We start from the raw sequence: 18,020 nt of genomic DNA, 5'->3' as shown, positions 1-18,020 counted from the left end.
GATTACTGTGGTTGTGAGAACCTTGGTAATTGAGGGGAATTACCTGGGGCTTCCTGCTGAGTGAATGAGAGAGCCCTATCCATTTGTGAATGGCAGAGCTCTGGGCGCAAAGGCACGGGTCCTTTTTGACCTTGTGATGCTGAGATGCCTTCTTTACCTTTGGAAGGTAAACACATGAACTGACTCTGGGAATTTCAGGTGGATTATTCTCATATCTGTCATCCATTCACTGAATTATCCAAAGATGTTTTATGTGGAAATATAATTCCTACCCCTACCCCCAAATCAGGCTGGAATTTTTACTGGGTCAACTATGATTTTTCTGTTTAATTCCTGGAGAACTGAGATCTTTATGACATCTAGCTTCCAATCCATGACCATGGTTCATTTCTCTATTTTTTTTCAATTGCAGTTGAAATGCAGTATTACTCAGTAATTGAATCTAGATTTTATGTCATTGGATAAAGGGGCTTCCAACACCTCTCTTTTTTTTACTGATATAAAGTTGACATATAACATTATATTAGTTTTAGGTGTACAACCCAATGACTTGATATGCGTATAGACTGCAAAATGATTACCATGATAAATTTAGTTAACATACATCACCTCACATAAGTTACAATTTTTCTGTCTTGCATTGAGAACTTTTAAGAACTACTTACTCTCAGCAACTTGCAAATATATAATACAGTATGGATATCTTATAACTTAAAGTTTGTATCTTTTAACAACTTGACCCATATGCCTCTTCTCCATTGCCTGCCTCTGGCTATAGACAATCTGTTCTTTATAATTTCAAGGTCCCCCCCACAGATACACGGTTTGTCTTTCTCTGTCTGACCTACTTCACTTAGAATAATACCTCTAGGCCCATCCATGTTGTCGCAAATGGCAAGATAGCATTCATTTTATGGCTGAATAATATTCCATTGTGTGTATATACCAACCACATTTTCTTCATTTGTCTATTGGTTTACACTTAGGTTGTTTCCATGTCTCAGCTATTATAAATACTGAAATGAAAATGGAGGTGCAGATATCTGTTTGAGATAGCGATTGTTTCCTTTAAGTAAATATTTAGAAGCAGAATTGCTGAATCTTATTGTGGTTTTAGTTTTAACTTTGTGAGGAACCTCTGTGCTCTTTTCCATAGTGTCTGTACTAATATGCATTCCCATCAACAGTGCACAAAACTTCCCTTTCCTCCACATCCTTGCTAACACATCTTTCTGATAACAACCATTCTGACAGGTGTGAGGGGACATGTCACTGTATTTTCATTTGCATTGCCCCAGTGGTTACTGATGCTGAGCTCCTTTTCATGTCTATGTTGACCATTTGTGTGTCTTTGGAAAAATATCCATTCTGTTCCTCTGCCCATCTTTAAATCACATTGTTTTTTATTTATTGAATTTTATGAGTTCTTTCTATATTTGGGATATTGACCCATTATCAAATATATGATTTGGCAAATATGTTCTCCCGTTCATTAGGTTGGCTTTTAATTTGGTGATGGTATTGTTGCTTTACCAAAACTTTTCTTTTTTTTTTCAATTATTTTACAGTCACCATACAGTGTTTATTATACAGGATAGGGCAAAAGTAGGTTTGCAGTTGTGGGTACACAAAATGCAGTTTATTCTTGTATCATTATTTATTAATTATGGTAGTATTTTCCATACAAACAGCTGTAAACCTACTTTTGTCCCACCCTGTATTAGTTTCAGGTGTACAAAATAGTGATTAGACATTTATTTATCTTACACAGTGATTGCACTGATAAGTCTAGTACCCATCTGACATCATACATAGCTATTGCAATATTATTGACTGTAATTCCTGTGCTGCACCTATTTACAATCCCACCAGCAGTACGTGACAGTTCCCTTTTTTTCACATCTTTCTCACAATTTTTGTTCGTTGATTTATAGATGATAGCCATGAGGCTATCATCTGACAGTGAGGAGGTGATATTTCATTGTGGTTTTAATTGCCATCTCTCTGAATATGAGGGACACTGAGCATCTTTTTATATGTTTCTTGGCCATGTGTATGTCGTCAATGGAGGAGTGTCTATTCAGGTCCTCTGCTCATTTTTAATTGGGTTGGTTGTTTGTTTGTATTATGAGCTCTATAAATTTTGATATTAACCCCTATTGGAGAATATCTTTCCTAGTTAAGTAGGCTGTCTTTTTGTTTTATTGATCATTTCCTTTGCCATGCAAAAATTTGTTAGTATGGTGTTATCCCATTTGTTTATTCTTTCTTTTGTCTCCCTTACCCAAGGAGCTAGATCAGAAAAAAAAATTGCCAGGAGAGATGTCACATATTTTACTATGTTTTCTTCTAAGAGTTTTATGGGTTGTAGTCTTACATTTAACTTTTTAATCCATTTTGAGTTTATTCTTGTATATGGTGTAAGAAAGTGGTATATTTTTATTTTTTTCATGTATCTCTCCAGTTTTCTCAACACTATTAAAGACACTGTCTTTACCCCAATGTATATCCTTTCCTCCTTTGTTCATGACCAATTCACCATGTAGGTGTGGGTTTATTTTGGGGCTCACACTCTGTTCAATTGATTTATGTTTGTTTTTATGCCAGTACCATGCCATTTTGATTACTATAGCCTTGTACTATATAGTTTGATATCATCGGGTAATGTGATACCTCCAACTTTGTTGTTCTCTCTCAAGATTGTGTGTGATATTCAGGGGTTTTTGGAGGTTCCATACAAATGTTTGGATTATTCTAGTTCTGTGAGAAATTCATTGAGATTTTGACAGGAATTTTATTGAATTTATAAATTGCTTTGCATAGTGTGGACATTGAAACAATGTTAATTCTTCCTATCCATGATCACAGTAGATGTTTCTATTTATTTGTATCTTGTTTGTTTTTGTTTTTTCTTCATTGTCTCATAATTTTCTGACTACAGGTCTTTTAGCCTCTTGGTTAAAATAATTCCTATGTATTTTTTATGTAATTTTGGGATTTTTTTAAAGTTTCTTTTTCTGATAGTTCATTACTGCTATATCATAATATAACCAACCAATTTGTGAATATTATTTTGTATACTGCTACTTTACTGAATTCATTTTTCAGTTCTAGTAGTTTTTTGGTGAAATCATTAGGATCCGCTATATACAGTATCATGTCATCTGCAAATAATGACAGTTTTACTTCTTCCTTTTCAATTAGGATACTCTTTATTTCTTCTTGTCTGATTGTTGTGGCTAGGACTTTTAATGTTGTATTGAAAAGAGTATTGAAGGTGCACATCCCCTGTCTTCTTCCTGACGTTAAAGGAAACACTTTTAATTTTTTCACACGAGTATGAATGTCAGCTGTAGGTTTGTCCTGTATGGCCTTTAGTATGTTGAGGGAAGATTCCCACTTTTTTTTTGAGAGTTTTCTCATAAATGGATGCTGGATTGTGTCAGATGTTTTTCTTCTGTATCTATCGATGTGATCTTGTGATTTTTATCCTTCGGTTTGTTTATGTGGTGTATCACATTCATCGATTTGTGAATATTTTACCAACCTTGCATCCCAGGAACAAACTCCACTTGATCATGGTGTATGATCTTTTCATGTATTGCTGAATTGGATTTGCTGACATTTAGTAGAGCATTTTTGCGTCTATGTTCATCAGGGATGTAGCCTATAGTTTTCTTTTTTTTGTAGTGTTTTTATCTGATTTTGAAGTAAGGATAATACTGGCCTTGTAAACTGAGGTTTGGAGTCTTCTTTCCTCTTGAATTTTTTGAAGTAGTTTGAGAAGGATGGGTGTTAATTCTTTGCACGTTTGGCGAAATTTACCTGTGAAGCCTATGTCTATTTTGTCTGATATAAGTATTGATACCCCAGCTTTTTGTTTCCATTTACATGAAGTATCTTTGTCCATCCCTTTACTTATAGTCTGTGTGTATCTTTCATCCCGAAGCAGGTCTCTTGTAGCCAGCATATATATAGGTTTTGTTTTCTAGCCATTCAACTACCCTATGTCTTTTTACTGGAGCATTTAAGCCATTTACATTTAAAGTTATTATTGATAGGTATGTATTTATGGCCATTTTATTCTTTATAATTATGTTACTCTTTTTTTCTTCCTTCTTCTTAAAGAAGAGCCTTACATTTCTTGTAATTCTGGTTCGGTAGTAATAAATTCCATTACAGTTTATTTGTTTGTTTTGTCTGGGAAGCTCTTTATTTCTCCTTCAGTTTTAAATGATAGCCTTGCGGGGTAGAGTAACTTTGATTGTTGGTCCTTGCTTTTCATCAGTTTGAAAATTTCAGGCTAATCACTTCTGGCCTGAAATGTTTCTGTTGAGAAATCAACTGACAGTCCTCTGGGAGCTCCCTTGTAAGTAACTAATTATCTTTCTTTTGCTGCTTTTAAGATTCTTTGTCTTTAATGTCTGCCATTATAATTATGTGTCTTGGTGTGGGGCCCTTTGGGTTAATCTTGTTTAGGACTTGTGTCTGTTTTCTTCACCAGGTTAGAGAAGTTTTCAATCACTTTTTTCCTCCAGCAGGTTCTCAATTCCTTGCTCTCTACCCTGTCCTTCTGGTACCCCTTTAATGCACATATTGTTATGTTTGACATTTCCCCAGCAGTCCCCTATTTTCATTTTTTATATACATGTTTTCTTTTCACTGCTCCGATTGTATGTTTTCTGATACCTTATCTTCCAAATCACTGATATGATTCTCTGCATCATCTAGTCTAATACCAATTCCTTCTAGTGTATTCTTCATTTCTGACTTGTTGTTTTTTATGGTTCCTATGTCCTTTTCTATATTTATTATATTTTTGTTTATGTTCTCACTAGGTTCAGCCATTCTTCCCCTATATTTCTTGACCATCCTTATAATGATTGTTTTGAACTCTGTATCTGGTATTTTGCTTTCCTGCATTTCTTTTAGTTGTGTTTCTGGGGATTTCTCCTGCTCTTTCATTTGAGGCATGTTGCTTTGTCTCCTGTTCTTGGGTGCCTTTCTGTCTTTACATGACTCTGGCCAGTCTGATCCACCCTCACTCTGCTGGAGACCAAGGTAAGTGACCAGAAATGAGATTTTTTGCACTGGCCCTTCAAGAGGGCACCTGGGTTTCAAGCAGACTTCTCTCTCCCTGGAGGACAGAATCCCTACTGATTTTTTTCAGCCAGATGCTCTGTGGGCTTCTCTTTCTTGCTCTGGTGCTCAGGGCTGGGGAGCCAAGCATGGGGTTCAGACCCCAAGCTTCTCAGGAGGGACCTTTGCCGTTGAGTTATCCCTTTGGATTTTCAGCTGCCACACTGGGGTTCAGGACTAGTCCTTTTTTCCATCTCTGTCCTTTCTACCATTTCCAGTGTGGCTTCTTTTGTAAATCTTTGGTTAAGCGACTTTTCTTCAGTTAGTCTTCAGCTGGTTATTCAGGTTGATTGTTCTATAATTTAATTAAAATTCCAGTTTGGACCTGCGAGGTGGTGAGAGTAACTTTCACCTACCCCACTGCTATCTTTTTAACCACTTGATATGATTTCAGTCTTCTTAAATTTATTGAGACTAAATTTACTGAGATAGATACTAATATGGGGTCTACCTTAGAAAATGTTCCCTGTACTTTTGAAAAAAATGTATGTTCTGCTGCTTTGGGCTAAAAATATCAAATTACCCAATGTGTTATTTAAGGCAATTGTTTCCCTTTGATTTTATGTCTGGATGACCTAATGAATTTATGTCAAAGGAGTGTTATAGTCCTCTGAGGGAAGAATGGTCTCCGCCACACCATTCCAGCCTGCACACACTGATTGTCAGTCTCTCCCTTTATGTCTGTTGGACTTGCTTTGTACAATGACATACCTGTCATTGGTGCTCCTGTGTTAGTCATGTAGATGTTTACAAGGGGTATATCCTCTTATTGGGCTGGTCCCTTTGTCATTATGTAGTGCCCTTCTTTGTCTCTCGTTTTAAAGTCTATTTTGTGTGATATAAGCATTGCTACCCTAGCTTTTTTAAATTTTCACTTGCATGAAATATCTTTTTCTGTCCCTTTACTTTTAGTCTCTGTGTATCTTTCAATATGAAGTGGGTCTCTTGTAGGTGGCATATGTACAGATCTTGTCTTCTTATTCATTCGGCCACCCTGTGTCTGTTCACTGAAGCATTTAATCCATGTACGTCTAAAGTCATTGTTGACAGGTGTGTAGTTATTGCCATTTTATTAACCATTTTTGTACTCTACTCCTTTATTCTCTTTCTCTCTTGTATGTTGATGACTTTCTGTGGTGTTGTATTTGAATTCCTTTCTCTTTATTTTTTGTGTATCTCTTGTAGAGTTTTGGTTTGTGGTTATCTTGTGCTTCATTTTTACCATGTTTATAGCAGTCTATTGTAAGTTGATGATCACTTAAATTTGACTGCTTTCTAAATTCCGTACCATTTTTACTCATTCTCTACACTTCAGTTTTCATCATTATATATATTTTTTGTGCATGTATTTCTGAGCATCCCTTAGTTTATTGTTGTAATTACACATGATTTTCCTACCGTTCACTTTTAACATTTGTACTAGCTTTATAATTGATCAATTTACTGCATTTATTGTTTGCCTTTGTCAATGAGAAGTTTTTAATATATATTCCTATTCATATTTTTGACTTTTCTACTTGAAGAAATCCCTTTAATATTTCTTATAATACTGGTTTATTGGTGATGAACTCCTTTACCTTTTTCTTGTCTGGGAAACTCTGTACGTCTCCTTCAATTCTCCGTGCTAGCTTTGCTAGGTAGAGTAATCTTGGTTGTAAGTCTTAATTTTCATCACTTAGAATAGTTTACATCAGTCCTTTCTGGCCTGCAAATTTTCTGTTGTGAAATCAGCTGGCAGTCTTATGGAAGCTCCCTTGTATTAGCTAAACTGCTCTTCTTTTGCTACTGTTAAGATTTTCTCTTTGCCTTAAACCTTTGGCATTTTAGGTATGATGGAAGTTGGTGTGGGCCTCTTTGGCTCTATCTTCTTTGGGGTCTCTGTGCTACTTGGACTTGTACTATTTCCTTTACTATGTTAGGGAAGTTTTAAGTCATGTTTTCTTCAAATAGGATCTCAATCCTTTGTTCTGTCTCTTCTCTTTCTGGTACTCCTACGATGAAAATGTTGGTGTGCTTGAGGATGTCCCAGAATTCCCTGTCCTCCATCTTATGCATACTTTTATTCTTTTTGCTGTTCTGATTGGGTATTTTATGCCACTTTGTCTTCCAGATTGCTGCTTTGATCCTATGCTTCATCCAATCTGGTGTTGATTCTAATGTATCCTTGATTTTAGACTAGTTCTTTTTTGTTTCCCTATCTCTTTGTTGATGTTTTCACTGAATTCATTTATTCCCTTAAGTTCATTAAGCTTTCTTATAACCAGTGTTGTGAACTCTGGGTCTGGTAGATTACTTATCTGCGTTTTGTTTAGGTTTTTTTTTTTTTTTTCTAGAGTTTTCCCTATTATTTCATTGAGACATGTTTCTTTGTCTCCTTTAGCTTCACTCCCTGAGTTTGTTTCTATGTGTTCAGTAGATCTGCTACACCTCCCGGTGTTGGCAGGGTGGCATATGTGGTAGGTTTCCTGTGAGGCCCGTGCTGTAGTCTCCCTGTCCGCCTGAGCCAAGTGCTCCAGCAGTGCCCCTGTGTGGGTATGGGAGCCTCCTGTTGTGGTTGGACTTCGATTCCTACTGGCACATCAGTCAGTGGTACTGACCTTCTGGATGACTGCGTGTAATAGCTGGCCGTGACTGCGGTGGACAAGCTGTTGTGCAAGAGCCAACTCCACAGAGTGGCAGTTGCTCTAACAGGACTCTAGTGCCAGCAGAATCTGCCCTTGAGGTGTGTCATTTGTGGAGCTGGTTGAGGGGTGCTCTGCAGTGTTCTGAAGCCAGACACCTGGTGTATTGGCTCTGGCATCTCTTTGGAGGGGTTCCAGGGTAGGCCAAAGTTGGCCAGCATTTGTGCCCAGTTTAGGGCCACCTGGTGGGAGCTTCAAGGTTACCTCTGGTTGGTTCCTTCTTGTAGTGGGCTTGGAGGCCCTTGGGAGATGCTGTGCTGTGAACCTATGCAGCTCACACTATTGTTTGGATTGGACCCTTGGGTGGGCACCACATTGTGACCTGAGTTCAGCCACCACTTGTGCCAGGTTTGTGGCCACTTACAAGCTACATTCCAGTCCAACCCTGGCTATAGCTTATGCCAGGCTTGGGGCTGCTTAAGAAGAGATACAGGGCATGCTGAGGCCAGCCACTACTTGTTTGGTTGTGGACTTTTGAGAGAGTTTAAGAAAATAGCGACCCAAGGTAGGCTGTTCCTATGAGAAAGCTGCTGAAAGTGGCTGGGGCCGGGTGCGTGAATTGGGTCAGGGAATCCCCAGGGTGGGGCAGACAGTGTCAGCCAGGCTACTGGGAGCACAGAGTTGGTGCCTACCTGCTCCTGTCGTCTGAGTCGGGAGAGGGCTCCACAAGGGAGCAGTGGTGCCTGCCAGCACTCCTGTCCCCAGACAGCCCAGCCTGGCCCCTGCCTTTCCAGCCCTCACCCTGAAGCTGGTTGATTTAATTCCTCCCCATACATTGGGGTGCTTTTCCAGTTGCTGCCTCTGCACTGGAGCCCAGAGTGAGTGAGTTTGTGAACCTGTGCTCAGCCTCTGTAGGAGACACCTGAGTCTACAGCAGCCCTCCATGTGACCTGGATGCATTCCCTGCTGTTTTTCACAGCCAGACGGTGTGGGGACTCCTCTTCCAGCACTGGGGCCTGAGGCTGGGACCCCTTGCTCCTCACGGGGGACCTCTGCAGTGAAGATGTCCTTGATTCTTAATCGCCACACGTGGGTGGGACCTGTCCTGTGTCTCTGCACCTTTTACCAGTCTCTTTGGTTTCTGTTGTATACTTTTAGTTACAGGATTCTGTTCAGCTGGTCTTTGGGTGGTTCTCAATGATTGTTCCGTCATTTACTGCTAATTCTGATGTGTTTGTGGGAGGAGGTGAACACAGCATTTACCTGCTCCCTCTTGACTCCAAGTCCTCTGAGCTGCCTTCTTTACCATCAGAAGAAACTGACCAATGACTGGGAATTCCAATGAGATTTTCTCACACGCATTGTCCATTTTGGACTGAATTGCCCAAAAATGTTTTATATGGAAATGCAATTGCTATCCCTTCACTGCAAAAATCCTGCTCAGACTTTTATTGGCATTGCAATGATTCCATTGCTTAATTCCTGGAATACTGACATCTTCATTATGTCAAGCTTCCAACCCATGACCATGCTACGTCTCTGTCATTTCAGATCTTCTTTTCAGCAAGATATTGTTATTGTCCCTGTGGATATCTTGCATATCTTTCATTTTAATTCTCCTAAAGTATTTGATGTTGTTTGATTCCTGGGAGGCGCTCGGATGCACACCCAGTGTCACCTGTCCCTTTCTAACACCTCTGCTGCCCGTGGGCCTGGGCAGCAAAGTTAACACAGCTTTCCTCTTCCCTGGACTTGGTGCACCTTGCCTAACTTAGCACGGTGGAGAAGGCGTAGGGGCTTTGCTGCGGGAAACCTGTTTCAGAATCCGAAAGGCGCAGCCCACAGGTTATGCTTGCTCCTAACCTAAATCTCTGCAGCTGGCATCTCAGCACGTTTGCCTTTCACAGAGGTTTTGTGTCCAGCTGTCTGCGGTTGGAGTTGTCATTCAGATTGTTCTGCCACGTTGTAAAACTACGTGTGACTTTTATTAAGAGGGAATTTGCTTGTGACACAGCCTTGGGTTAAAAAGTACAAGTATAATTTTATCTTTTTTAAATGTTTGGCTTAGGTAAAGAGGATAAAAAACAATGTATGACTACGGCCATCTCTGGCCACCCAACTTCTGGACTGTTGTCATGTGTACCTGCATTGTCACCATGTTCATATTCAACATGCGTTTTCTTTGTACTAAGCAAAAAAAAAAAAAAAACCACAGCATTTTAAATGGAAAAAAAGAAAATTAAAACAGCATATTACTGGCTTCAACTTCATTTTCCCCTTCATTGTACAAAGTCTATTAAAATTTGCTAGTGAAATTAAAACAGGTATGCGGCATATCTGAAGATAATCAAGAGAAATGTCTTTTTCAGACGTGTAAATTTTCCTGCTGGTGCTTCTGACCAGCTATAAATTCCACTGAGTGCTGAGAATTCTCTTTTAATACTTGGAACCTTGAAACACCTGTTTTATTTCACACTTCCCCGATTCCTGGGATAAATCCCAGATCCACAGTGTGGGCTCCAGTTAAATTCCTCAGTGGTCCAGATGTGCGTTCCCCCCACCCCCTCGTGAGCTGGCCTAGTAACCCCACTGTTTATTGACAGGTTCTCAGGAATCAGATAGCTCCCAGTCTGCCAAGAAAGACATGCTGGCGGCCTTGAAGTCCCGGCAGGAAGCTCTGGAGGAAACGCTACGCCAGCGGCTGGAGGAGCTCAAGAAACTCTGCCTCCGAGAAGCTGTAAGCAGTTACTGTTCCAAGTTGGGGAAGTCGGGGCTGCCTTTCCCTCATCTGTCTTCACATATTTGTAAAAGGGGATGGACCCTAAGGAGATGATAAGAGAAAGCGAGACCTCTCCTCACACACAGATGTGCCCCGTCAGTAACAGAAGTCCTGGCTGACGTTAATGGGACACTAAGACACCCTTTAAAGCGAGTCCTGGCAAGGTCCCCAGGGGGGCCTTACGAGAGGCCAGTTGACAAGAAATAAGTCCAATAACGGTAGCCTCTGTAAATAACAGCGCCTGCATGCCGCCCCTGGGTTCATAAAGCATTTCCTCATGAGATGCTGCCCCCTTGAGGAGGTGGTGCCACCGTCTTCTAAGGCTTTGTGTCTGAGTTGGCCGTTGGGGTGGCTTTTGTTTCTCTTGAGGCAAATTCAGGTACGTCTTTGGAAATGAGAAGCGTTGCTGGAGTCAACAACCAGGATTTCACCTGACATTTATAATGCCCTTTAAAAGCCATCTGATGATTATACTCTTTTTCAAAAAAAAAAAAAGAAATCTTAGTGATATTTTTAAGTTTTATGCAAAGTAACACTTCTCAAGCTCCCGTCTACACAGGTCTCACGTGTCGTTGGGACTCAGAGGCTGGGACAGGCCCTGGTTGCATTTATTTCAATGTCTGTTTCTACCCCCTTCTGTTTACTCTGCAGTGCTCTGTTAGCACGTTGGAGGAATTGCGTTTTCAATGCAGCACACTTACTGTGCACACGGGAGTGCCCGGACCTGTGTGTGCCCGGGCTCGCACCTGGACAGGATAGCGTGGGAGCCCTCCAGAGAGACACTGGAGCTCATATAACATTACCTGGAGCTGTACTGAACAGTGGGGAATGAGAAGCATAAAGAGGTTCCCAAACTGTATTCTCCTCCCCCCAGTAACAGTGCCTGGCCCCAGGCCTAGGGAACAAGGAGCCTTGGAGTGAGATCACATTACATTTCCACTTGGCTTAATTATGCGCTGGATTGATTGAAACTGGAGCCGGCTCAAAGCAGACCCAGGTTAAGGCAAACCCCCGTTACAAATCTTCAGGAAGCAAGTGCCCTGAGGGGGGGACGGTGGGCGACCTGAGCAGCTTTCCCGAGACGCCCAAGACCAGTCAGCGCCCTGGGAACAGGTGTGGCTCTCTCTGGTGCTGACCAGCGCGGCTGCCTCTGGTCTGCAGCAGCCACAGGAGTTTGTATAACAAATATGCTGGAAGAACTTTAAAAACTATGGCTTTGGGTGTCTGCATTTAATAATGTATAAAGCCTGGTTTTGTTTTTAAGAGCAGCAATATTTCTGAACCCAGCAGGGAGTCAGCACTCTTTCAGCAATCAGAAAATTGGAGAAACATGTCCGGGCAAGGTTAGCATGCACTAAGGAAGCTCTCTGTGCGTCTTTTAAAACTAAAAGCAAAATAAGGAAAACAAAGCCCCTGTTTCTTATAACGATGACAGCAGGAAACAGAGTTGGAGCAGGAAAGATAACTGCACTGGCCACAGGCAGGTAGACGGCTCCGTGTGGCCTCCCATTGTGGCCCCTGACCAACCTGTGGTCAGGGACAGGAGGCCCTCCTGGCTAACGCTGTTCTTACCCCTCAGCCCAGAATATGGAGCAGCAGCACTGTTTGTCTCATGGGGAGCTAACAGGGCGGCCAGAAAGAGGTGGGGTGGGAACATTTGGCAGAAATACCAATATAAGAGGAACCAAGCCAAGCTGCCACAACAGTGCATGGAATTTCTCCTTCCCCGTGTGGCTCTTTTTACATGTGAAATCAGATTAAATGTGGAGAATCAAGGCCTAACTCAGACACCTTCAAGCAGATGGTGGAAAATCAGTAGCCTCATTTTTAAAAAAATATATTTTGTTTTAAAACTACAGATGTTTTAGACTTATGAATCAATAGCCATGTGAACAACTTTCTCCCACTCTTTGTAAGTTTCAGGGTAAAAGAAGAAAGTTCCAACAATATAAAATCCTTAGTGCGTATGTTATTTATTGACTGACTTTTAGGGAAACACAAAAATGTTGTAGAATAAGCACATGACAACTTTGGCAACATTTGAACTACATTGTACAAAGAAAGAAGCGGGGGAAGATGGCAGAGCATTCCGGACTCAGACAGTTGGCCCTTGTTCTCCAAAGCGCTTAGAGTGAGGGACACAATCCAAGGGCTCCTTCCCAGGTGCCTGACCACGGAAGGGAAGGGGCCTAGGAGAGCAGGGAGTGAGCGTTCTTGTGCACGCCAGAGGCACTCACGCACGTACCCATTACCCCAGTGTGTGTGCATGCGTGTGCCTGCACATACCCAGTGCACGCACACACACGCACAGACAGAGTGGTAAAGGGCAGAGGCCAGATCACTCCCCCTCTTAGACAGTGGGCCAGCCCCTGGGATCTGATGGTTCAGGCTTCCCGTGGACCCGCCCTCGCACTGGGCCCGTGACCCAACGGCTTTCTGTGCGGATGATGAACTGTGAGCTCTTCTTGAGTCAGTGCAGTACAGGTGTTTATTTGGGACTAGAAACCAGGGCTGGGCTTTGCCTGGACCTGCCACCTATGTGCTTGGTGGCAGCCAGTGGCTCTCCCAGGGTTTTCTAGTTCCTGGAAGTGACTCCTTGCAGCAGATGCCTCGGGTCAACCATGTGGATGAACTGCTGACTCAGATTTGATCTGTATTTAGCCCAGACATAGCCCCTGATATGGAGCTCGGTTCTAACCAGGACTCATTCCCTCAGAGTCTGTGGGATCCATGTCATTGTGGCGTGTCAGCCGAGTTCACTGCCATTATACTGACAACAGTTAGATTGTCAGAGCCCAAAGTGCACTCACAACAGGTTTGTCTCAATAGACTTGTCAATATTATGGGTTTATTTTCAGTTTGTACTGAAACTCTTTCTTGTATATATTTACTGTCTTTTAAGCCAGCCTGTTCCCTGAGTGCCTGGCCTGAGAGGAATAATTATTATCATGTTCCATTTCAAATTGGTCATGCGCATTCTTTCTTGGAACTGCCCTATAGATGTCACTCTTCCTAAGAAAGCTCATTTGAAAGGCATTTTTACTTGAGATATTGGTGAGGAAGTGTTTGATGCAGTAGAAAGAGCACGGGAGCTAGAAAGACTGAAGGCCATGTTGGCTCTGCTCCTTCCAGCTGCGCCGTTCTGCAGGGCACACAGCCAGCCTGCCGGAGACGCCGGGGGAACTGACACATGGGTGGAACGCAAGTTTCACCCCGAAAGCCAACGTGCTTTTGTTTACTTGCAGACATTGACTGTGAGAAACACTTTCCAAAGTGCCTCTGTACTATAAAGAAAGGACTGCTCAAATCCATTTTTAGAGAAATGAAATCACATTTCAGAAACTCTTTTTAGGGATGCTATTTTGAATCCACGCATTGATGTGTGTGTGTGTGTGTGTGTGTGTGTGTGTGTGTGTGTGTGTGTGTTAGACCGAGCACTCCTCCCCTCTGATTCCCGTCACCTTCTCTTGCTATTGCACATTTGCAGGAGCTGACGGGCAAACTGCCCGATGAATATCCTCTAGATCCAGGGGAGGAGCCGCCCATTGTTCGAAGAAGAATTGGGACGGCCTTCAAGCTGGATGAGCAGAAAATCCTGCCCAAGGGAGAGGTGGGTCCTTCATTCTGGCGTTGGATGCTCTCACACCGTCCTCATCTGCCGGGGTTTCCCGGTTTTCTCTGAGTTTCTGCATCCTACACAGGCCACCTGCCCTTTCCCTTTTCCTCCCCAGTATCTTTCCTTTTGCCTCTTGTTGCCTTGGCAGGCCGGTCAGTGCATGGCTCCTATGGTAGGATTAGCATTGATTTTAGGGTATGTTGGTTGTCTGACGCAATAGGCCTGTAGCAAGCTGTTCAGTTAATCTCAGAAGAACCTTCTAATAACACCTATGGCGTGTCTTTTTAATGGCATGCCAGCCCTTTGTCACTGAGAGCCAGCCCCCGGTGGCTTGGCACGAAGGGGAATTCCCAGGGACACAGGTGTCCTGGAGCCAGTGGAAGGGGCGGCCCAGTGTCCTGAGATCTGTACCAGGAGGTCCCGGCGAGGCTGGTGGCCACACTGGAATGTTTCGCCCAAATCTACAGCTCAACCAGGCAGTTTCCTGTTCTATCACATGAAGTTCAGCGTCCTTACTTCTTTGGGCCATTGCTAGGGTTAAATGAGCTGGCTCCTGGAGGAAATTTAACTTGGGTCTTCATACCTGCTTGATGATCCATAAACAGGAGTGGCTTGGAGTGGAGAGGGGACATTATAGGACAGGTGCAGTGCTGTGCGGCGGGGGCAGGATTACATCAGGGTCACAACTGGGGCGAGGGAGGGCGGGATTTGGAAGACCAACTGGTCAAGTATTTCTCAAATCTGTTGTCAGATCTGCCCAAGGAACTTCCTCTCCCCTGTGCTGGGCAGATACCAGGCACTCACTCCGCTTTCATGAGGAGACCCCACCTTAGTGACTGTTCTTCCACCCCCACCCCATTGTCCTTCCTACAGTCCCCTCCCGTGACACCTTCTTACCAGCTGCTCTTTCACATTTGTCAGCAAAGATGCCTTTAGTCCCCATCTCCCTCACCTTTCCTTGCATGTGTAGTTCCAAAAGTACACAAAGGAAGGCCCGCACAATTAGCCGGCCCGCTGCAGCTGCTCTGGGGGGGAGCGCTCCCCATTTCTCCTGGAAACGCACTTGGCTGCCCGTTCACACAGCAGGCGGCCATCTGTGCAGACAGGGCTGCCAGCATTTGCTCATCTCAGTTTAAGTAGCAAGAATTTGTCCTCGGTGTCCATGAAACTTTGGGGCAGGGATTGAACCAGGGCTGGCAGCCCAGTTGCTAGGTAGAGTCACACTCGTTCTGGGTCCCAGGCCGGAGTCTGTCCCTGGAGTCTTCTCCCTCCCAGGGAACGGGTGCAGCTGGCTTTGGAAGGGTCCGAAAGTTCATCATTGCCCAGGTAGTTCTCTTTAACCTCCACCTGTCTTTCTCACTCCTGGGCTGTGCTTTCTTCGGGCTTGAATCGTTCAGAATGAAATCAGACTAACAGTTTTGTGCTGGATGGAGGCTTCAGCCCAGTTGTGTGGTGCCCTGAGGCCAGAATGTTTTCTTCCGCCACCAACTAGGAAGATCTGGTGACCCTGGCAAACCCGGCATCGTGCTCCTGGGTAGCTAGATGAGCTTCTGTCCAGTGTTGACATGCCTGTGGGTCACCTCGGACCGGATGCGGGTGTGGTCTCCCAGGCTTGTGGGTCGGATTTGAAGAAGCCGCTGATGAGTCGCAGAGAGGCAGCAGCAAACACACTGTCCCGGGTTGTGCCCTCTGGGTCCACAGGTCATTTTCCGACACAGCCTCACTTTTCCTGGGATCAAAACCCTGTCTGAGGGAAAATCCATCCGTCTCCTCCTTTTGGCCAGAATAAGAAGTAGGTGGAAGGGAGGTACACAAGGAGAGGAAGGAGAGTGCCCTGACTCTGACACTGGTCCCACTGCCACCTGCCATCCGTGCCTCCCAGCCTGGGCAGAGCTGTTATGAGTAGCCCGTGTGAGAGGGACACTGGAGCTCGCAGAAAGGGCTCCCCAAAAGACGTGGGTGAGTGGGGATAACCCAACGTGAAGGGTTCAAAATACAAGAGACGCGAGTGCGGGAGGGTGGCAGAGGGGGGCCCCGTCCGCGCTCCCTGGTAGCAGACCCACAGGAGAGCAGGCCAGAGAGCTGCTCTGAAAACAGTGCTGCTTCCTGTCCCGGAATGGGAAGGAAATACCAGCTGAACGGGTCTGAATTCCCACAAAGGCTTGCTCTTTGTGAACCTGCTGGAGACCATGGAAATGAAGCCGGCAATTCCAAGGCCCTCAGAATGGGCAACTCTGCTTCTCAGCTGTGGTGTCTGTGTGTGTCTAGACCCTCCTGGTCTCTGAGAGTCTCAAAAGCGCTTATACCCAGGGCACTGGCTGCCAGAGACAGAAGGAATGGGGCCACTGCAGGTTCAGGCAGGGCAGGGGTCAGGCACTGGGACTGCTGCGTTCCTAGTACCCATGTCCCCTAGGAGTAAGGACGGGCAGGGGCAGAGAGGACAGGGGTCCCCCAGCCATGACTCCTCTAAGTGTAAATTCTGGCTCTCCCTCCCACAGGAAGCTGAGCTGGAACGCCTGGAACGAGAGTTTGCCATTCAATCCCAGATTACGGAGGCTGCCCGCCGCCTTGCCAGTGACCCCAATGTCAGCAAAAAACTGAAGAAACAAAGGAAAACCTCTTATCTGAATGCACTGAAGAAGCTGCAGGAGATTGAGAACGCAATCAACGAGAACCGCATCAAGTCTGGGAAGAAACCCACCCAGAGGGCCTCGCTCATCATCGACGGTCAGTGCTGACCCCACTCCCCAGGCGGCTGCACCCCCCCACCCCTGGGAACGGGCGCCACTCCCGTGAGTGGCTCAGAGCCCAGCTCCCAGTGTGACCTAAGTAAAGCTACTTAAGGACCCTGAGCCTTCATTTTTCCACCCATAAAATGAAGACAGTAAGCCCTGAGGTGAGATGAGAATACTAAAGTGCACTCAAGTTCACAGATGAAAGGGTTATGCCAATCAAACTGTCATTATCACTGTTTATCACCTCCCTGCGACAGCCTGCAGCCATGAGCTGAACGCTCTTCCCAGCTTTCCCATGAGCTGAGCCCAGGTAACTGGGCCAGTTCAGCTGAGTGTGAGCGGCCCATCCTCTGACACTTTTAGACACCCAGTCAACCTTCCCTGGTCTGCGAGGACATACGGGGAGCTTGGCTGCACTGCAGGCCGGCACCCCTGCCCGCCCTCTCTCCTGCTCTGCGTCAGGGGCTGCGCTTCCAAAGCTGGAGCTGGGGAAGCCTGGGCTGCCCGGCCTGACTGTCTAGAGCCCTGAGCCAGGGCCCGCCGGGGTTGGGGGATTATACTCGGCAAACTGGAGAAGGAACGACCCCCAAATCCACCAATCACCATGAGGTGCCCCAAGTGTTAAAATCCTTTTGTCCTAAATAAGAAAAGTTCTTTGAAATATATATGTCACGTATTCTTTTATTGTTTTTGCATGTTTAAAACACTTTTTCTCCAGGAAGACAGAAAGTAGAAAGGGCCCAGGTCAGGATGGGGGCTTAGTGTTTAACGGGGTCAGAGTTTCCGTTGGGGAAGATGGAGGAGTTCGCAGATGGACGGTGGTCATGGTCGTACAGCAGTGTGAGTGTGCTTAATGCCACGGAACTGCGCAGGAGGAATGGTTAAAATGGTAAATTGTATGCGTATTTTATCAAATGTTATATATATATGTGTGTGTGTGTATATATATATACACACACGAACACCAGCCACTCCACACAGGGCACCACCCAGCTCCAGCTTTGTATATATACACATACATACACATATATATAAAATCCGCAACCCAAAACTGTGGGCACGCTGGGGAAACAATAATGCACTGGCCTCCGAGGGGCCAAAGCCAAGGCCGTGTCTCCTAGGTGTTTGCC

The 18,020-nt window shown here is 44.4% G+C and overlaps 1 protein-coding gene across 7 annotated transcripts in view; it reads left to right on the top strand.

Moving 5' to 3' along the window:
- The window catches only part of FRMD4A (FERM domain containing 4A), a 313,254-nt gene that overhangs the window by 270,463 nt on the left and 24,771 nt on the right, over positions 1 to 18,020 (top strand). For all 7 annotated transcript variants that reach the window (XM_053665757.1, XM_053665755.1, XM_053665758.1 and 4 more), the window contains 3 exons: positions 10,364 to 10,497; positions 14,027 to 14,149; positions 16,654 to 16,882. In XM_053665757.1, coding sequence (XP_053521732.1) covers positions 10,364 to 10,497; positions 14,027 to 14,149; positions 16,654 to 16,882 — 486 coding nt within the window. The remainder of the gene's footprint in view (positions 1 to 10,363; positions 10,498 to 14,026; positions 14,150 to 16,653; positions 16,883 to 18,020) is intronic.

Source organism: Artibeus jamaicensis, unplaced genomic scaffold, assembly GCF_021234435.1.
Source record: "Artibeus jamaicensis isolate MK-2021 breed Jamaican fruit bat unplaced genomic scaffold, CSHL_Jam_final contig_426, whole genome shotgun sequence".
NCBI lineage: Eukaryota > Metazoa > Chordata > Mammalia > Chiroptera > Phyllostomidae > Artibeus > Artibeus jamaicensis.
This window is presented reverse-complemented; position numbering and strand designations above follow the sequence as displayed.